Source organism: Opisthorchis viverrini (genome assembly GCF_000715545.1).
Source record: "Opisthorchis viverrini unplaced genomic scaffold opera_v5_11, whole genome shotgun sequence".
Taxonomy (NCBI): domain Eukaryota; kingdom Metazoa; phylum Platyhelminthes; class Trematoda; order Opisthorchiida; family Opisthorchiidae; genus Opisthorchis; species Opisthorchis viverrini.
Genome location: NW_008751667.1, coordinates 3,679,247 through 3,685,216, shown reverse-complemented (window position 1 = coordinate 3,685,216; position 5,970 = coordinate 3,679,247). Strand labels below are relative to the sequence as shown.

At 47.0% G+C, this 5,970-nt stretch overlaps 2 protein-coding genes across 2 annotated transcripts in view; one reads left to right on the top strand and one right to left on the bottom strand.

The window, feature by feature from the left end:
- Nucleotides 1-272: 272 nt before the first annotated feature.
- The window catches only part of T265_01100 (hypothetical protein), a gene marked incomplete at both ends in the record, with an annotated part of 24,557 nt that continues 18,859 nt past the window's right edge, over nucleotides 273-5,970 (top strand). The window contains one exon of the mRNA XM_009165043.1: nucleotides 273-511. Coding sequence (XP_009163307.1) covers nucleotides 273-511 — 239 coding nt within the window. The remainder of the gene's footprint in view (nucleotides 512-5,970) is intronic.
- The window catches only part of T265_01101 (hypothetical protein), a gene marked incomplete at both ends in the record, with an annotated part of 68,509 nt that continues 65,285 nt past the window's right edge, over nucleotides 2,747-5,970 (bottom strand). Inside the window, 2 exons of the mRNA XM_009165044.1 lie at nucleotides 2,747-2,767; nucleotides 3,024-3,191. Coding sequence (XP_009163308.1) covers nucleotides 2,747-2,767; nucleotides 3,024-3,191 — 189 coding nt within the window. The remainder of the gene's footprint in view (nucleotides 2,768-3,023; nucleotides 3,192-5,970) is intronic.

Here is a 5,970-nt window from a genome sequence, read left to right as displayed (position 1 = left end):
TTTTGTCTGTAATGTCTGGAGGGCAGAACAGGAGAATCACAAGTCGGCAACGTCGAGGATTGAATTCGGCATGTTGGGCGGGATTGGTTCGTCAAATGTAGATCGTCGATCGAACAAACTGTTGCGACGGGGAGAAATACGGAAGTTGAAGTTAAATTGGACAAAATCATGTACTAGTGTTCAGATCAGCTAGACGGGAAAGAGTCATCGCATTGGAATAGAAATCCTCTACATCGAGCACTAATGCGAAGACCGGAAACGGTCGGATGGGAATGTACTGCAATGTTTGTTGCCCGGGTGCGTTGAGTGATGATTTGCTCGCCGAGCTTGGCGGTGAGCTTGCAAATATTTCGTCACCAATCGAGTTGAAACCATCAGTTCGCGCAGTGATGTTACCTCGATTGGTGATGAGACATTTGCAAGCTAAGTGTGAAGCTCGGCGAATAGATCAAAGGTCACCTGACCAACCACGCACTGCGGATGATGCAATGCGGTGCCTGTTCGTGAAAAGGTACGTCTTAGGATCATGGTAACGCTTTGTACTTTTTCCTTCAGGTAACAGTGTAGTTGGTGACGTGGTGTCGTCAGCGAAAGGTCCGGAGTTCCAGGATATAACGGGACAGACCAAAAGGACCACTACAGAGAGCTAACCGCTGTAAACACGAGTACTGTAGATGAGTATGACCATGGCATTGTGAATAGCTACGCCTCGGTCACGTAATTCGCCACCGCACAGAGTTATCGTCAAAAATAACTACCGAAAAAAGAGAATTGTGCCTGAAATCAGCCCTTAGATGAGCGTCCTACGCTCACTTGCGGGTGAAATGAGTAGTAAGGCGATCGGACAGAAAACTTTTGCCTGTTGACAGCGCCAGTGAGCTGACTGGGTCACCACAACCAATATATGACTTACACGTCACAGGTGAACACAGTTGGTAGCTGCTTCTAGCGTGGTTCATAACTGGTGGAAGGAAGCAGGCCTTCGCTGCGGAGTCATTCATTAGAAAATGCCAACTAACCAGTTACAGACTATTGGACAGGGAAGCAAGACTCTCATTTGCATCTTGTTTACAAAAACTGAACATCGATCTTCCCTTGAACGTGTCTTCCTGAATTTTCCTGACTTTTTATTGCCTGTTACTCAAATCCAAGCAAATGCTACAAAGCGGCTCCACCAATTCCGCAATAGATCTCCCTTTTCGAAGAGACGCAAAGCGAATTTACAAGAAACCATACTACTCGCATGCCTCTCCATCAGTAGCATTACCGTTACACTGGTATTTGTCTCATTTTCGCACCAGCTGACTACATATGGGAATTCCGGCTCGGAACGCGGCTCGGATCTAGTCAAACAGATTGAGCACTGTCTGGTGTATAATATGGAAAGTTTAAAGTCAAAGCACAGCATAGCAGAATGAGGTGTTGCAGTCCGAAGTGGTTGTGGACAAACAGCAGGTCAGCTGTCCTTACTCCGAATAAATGAGGCCGGTACAACAACGATTTGTTTACCAGATGGGCTCTGAAAGATTGCTAATCCCTTTCCGAACATGCCTTTTGTGGTAGCGCCTCAGTAAACATAAGAAACATAGGTTGAGGCCCGGGTTATGTGGATCTTTCATTTGGAATCATGAATTTGATCAATGTTCGTCTTTTTAGTACTTTTTTCTTTCCCGCTGACTGCGTGAGTAGTCACTGATCGAACCTGATCTTCCAGTGCAACTGAATCTGGAAATTGTTTCGAAAGATGTGCACATTGTGGTGTTTTCGGTTGGAAGTAATCGTCCACCTGGGAGCTACAACTCTCAACGGAGTCAAGCGGTGGTTGATTGCAGGCGATGATGTCCCAACTAGAATCCACCGCTGTCTCGAGTGTACCGCGCGACGTTTCTACCCAGCCGGATTGAGCGTATATTCCGAACAGCAATCAGCCATTTCAAGCCGCATCTGCAAGTACCAGTGCGTGTATGTATGCGCTTTTCATAGGTAGAATAGAATATCCCAGCCACTGGAGCGTCCTCATCTTCACTGAAGCTCATAAAGTGAGCAAAAACCGGTAGGCAAACGTGTGAGGCCACGTGTCCGATCCCTCCAATGAGACCCATTAAAGACGGAAGCACGGAAGTACGGCTGAGGGTTTTAGGACCCGATGACACCTTTGCCTCGGAAATGCCTGTGACGGGGGATGGGAGATTTATCAGACAAGGCTTTCTGATCCGTAGTCAGGGGCCATATGTTTGCCCAAGTTAGTCAACAGACTTGGAGAAAAAGAAGGGCAGTCATCAGTGCGTTGGAGAGTTCGCCGAACGGTCTGTCTAGGACTGCAAATGAACAGCTTAGAGCATCACCGACCGCTGGAAACTACCCAGTATTCTTCGCCTGACAAACGCGGAGACAATGAGGCCACTGAAACCGGACATGCATTCAGAAGGTGGTGTTCGTATTGGCTCCATCCTAGTATAGCTAGTGGATGTGCAACTCGCCGGCGTGTCTTCTTGTCCCTTGCCTTTCTGTTCGACGCCTTGGATCAACTTCTCTTCGTCCACATTCCTATCGGATGCACGGGAGCAAATCCCGTTTTCTTATAGCTGCGTGTAGTTTGGTTATTCTCACCTGAGTGAATATTTGCTAAAAATCACTCCACATGTCTAGGGTATTGACGGTAGCCAGCGAAGCAAGATACCACGAACTCATACGCGCTCACACAATCCCACTAGAAGGTCGCTTGTTCTTCACATTCAGTTTCTATCTAGATCACCTGAGTGAGTGTCTGGAAGTATAGGAATGATTGTGGTAAGCTAGCACTAAACCCCTTCCCCGTCCATCTTTACTCTTTTCTCTACAATAAGCCTTTCAAATAAATCATGGTTGTACGGCAGTGAAGCATCGGTGTTGAACACTGATGTCATGCTGTCGATGATGATGATGATGACATTCTCCTCAAATTCTTTACGAGAAATCGCTGGATTGAGAGAACTTTATGGTGTGAGCCACAAACGAAAAAAACTAAAATGATGACAACTTACATCTTCCAGCCCGAACACGGCTCGGCCATCGTTCAATCGTTCCTGGGCTTTGAATGTTTCCACCACAGTTACCAGTCGAACAAGCAAAAGAATGTAGTCATCGAACATGATTCGACCGGCGCTGTCCGCATAACGTTGCACGATCGCGTTGTAGACTTTGTTGCTAACCTGGAAACCTAATAGACGAAAAGGAAATGCTCAGTGATTGACAGGAATAAAATAGTGCTTGGATGATTGTATCTGGCCCTCGGCGGGAAATTGGATATCGAATTCGCTGTCCTTCAGTGGTTCTTGGGTGCAAAGTGGGAGTAATTAGGTGATGAGAAAATCGATTAAGCGAATGAAAACTCTCGGTCCGTTTGCCGAGTTTGGCAATTAGCTTGCAAGCCAACGGACTAAGGAAGGGTGCTTACACCTCGGTGAAATGGTCGTGATCAATGGGCCATAAGCTTCCGCATTCGAGCACCGTATGCTGTTCCCTTTATATCTTTGGTGCTCACAGGCACATATAAGACTGACTGCGCGCTCATAAGATGGAACTGACTCCTTGAGCTTAAAACCGTTCCGTGTAAAGGGTGGTATCCCAAGGTCAGTGTCGTCGCACGTAAAACTGCAGCAAACTTCTAAGTCTCTACTGGCTACGACAACGCATCTGCAGCAATAGAATAGCCACGCATAGACTTACCCAGCGATCTCATGACGTCACGAAGTTCGAAAGCATCGAAGCTGCCGTTCTTGTCGCGGTCGAACTTCTTGAACATGCTCTATGGGAATGGAAATGTGGCGTTGAATAGAGAGAGAGCACAAACAGAAGCTTCATGGAAAGTTCTTGGCCTAGTTGTTCGTGTGTACGCAGGTCAGATTAGTCACTCTACAATTTGCAATGTTTTTTTTCAAAAGAGCAACAGTATGTGGTGTTACACACGGAGGCTCAGACAACAATCCCGACACGTTTTAGTTGGGGGAACAGAACGAAGTTTCGCTGAATGAGAGGAAAATGCAGAAATGCTTGATCTAGCCAGTCAATTGTTCTCCAGTCGAATTGCAACTCTGGCGCTCCAACCGCGCCACAAGTTCGTCCCGTTGCCTCGTAGTCAAGTGGACGAATGACGTTTGTTTGATACATGCTTCCACAATATTCGGGCACACTGAGTGTTGTGTTGACGTATTGGATAAAACGGAAGATGATTGTTAACACTAAATTGAGTTTTCATTTTCCACGTGAACTCATCTGAGTTGAAAATCTCATATTCCTCGAAGGCATTCACCAGTAGTTCGTATCTCAGGGGTTTCAAGGGTAATAAGGGCCTGCAGCACTACTCATGGACCCTAATCAAAGAAAATCTCAAAAGCTGTATGAGTCTTTCGTCTTAGAAGTCCTCCCTCGAACCGACAGTCAAGCACAGCTCATGTGACTTGAGCTGTGTGACTGAAGACTAATTTGCGCTCCATTCTGTCTTAGTGTGCCCTAATCACTCGGCTGATCAACCACCAGCTACCGGGTTGTATAACGCTCAGCTATGAGCTGAAAGGTCGCGGATTCGAATCTTCCAAAGTGCGCGACCAACAATTTTTAAAAAGGATGGAACAGCGTTAACTGGATTCACTCACGGGACTAGATCTCAACCTAAACCCCTAATCCCACAGTCGCAGCATTGTCAATTCAGTTTTTTTCCTCTTTGATTCGTTTGAAGGGTGGATAACCCAACCAGCTCACCTACTTACTAGGTAATGTGGGTGGTATAACAGCAGTCCTGTAAAGGGGTAAAACGGACACACATGTGTCGAAGTATAGTCTATATGCTGACGTCATAGCTAGATCTATCCGCTTAGCTGTCATCCGTTCAACCTATAAAGTTGCTTTTCAAAATACAGAACAGAATACAGAACATCCCCCCGAATAAACTCTATAAGGAGGAACTGGATGACGTCTCTTATCGTTCCTTGCATGGATCGCGCGAGGAATCGCATGGGGCTGATCAGTTAGTCACCACTTGATTTGTTTTTGTCCATATGCGAAGATCCTCGGTAGTGTTTGTCGCAGGTTGTCCGCTAAGAGCCGGCTGAACGCCCAACATTCTCATCGTGCACATTATCGCGCATCCATAATACATTTTGAGGTCTCTTCGGGGTGTCGCGCATCCAATCAGGACTCTGTTCAGAGTTGGTTCGCACTAGACCAACAGTGACTTGGTCATATGGGTGCATGTGACATCCGTGTTCGCCTTCCTTCGGTACCATGTGTGTGAAACATGTGTTCATCGCTGTGTAACCATTGAACGAAGTTTGGACATGCTCAGACAACCAGCCAATCTCTGTGACACTGTCATCTGTGCGCTGCTATTTTTCAGCCTAACGAGTGTGTTCCTACCAACGTTGCTCTACGTTGCGTTGTGCGAGATGGACCAAGTGGTTAGAGCTGACCGGAAGGTCCGTCGGTTCGAAACCGACCTCTGCCACTCGACTTCCCCTGTCTAGGCTTGGGCAACCTGGCAATATCCCAGCCCTCGTGCAACCTTAGGGTGGCATGGCAGCTAGGCACCGAAAGGTGCTACAGCTGTGCCCGCTGCACGACGCAACTCACAACTGGGTTCGTACTTTACGGACACAACAAGAGTGATATCGCTTGAGAGGAACCATGTGTCTTATAAGAGAGGAGTGATACCATTGCTCCCCAAGAACACTTCGTGCTGACCCGAATATTGGCCTTCTCTCAGGCATCCACTGCATCTACTGGTCTAACGAAAGCTTAATGTGGAGATTCCCTGCATCGAAAGTGACGCAGACAGATCTTTTCCAGCCGAACTTATTCGGATTGCAGACGGCGCCGCTCAGTTTTCCAGCCTACTTTCGAAACAGATCGTAGAAAATTACGGGCGTCGTCCAGTGAAACTTATCACCAGCGACACATGGACTACACACAACCACTAAAATCTACTTTGTAATG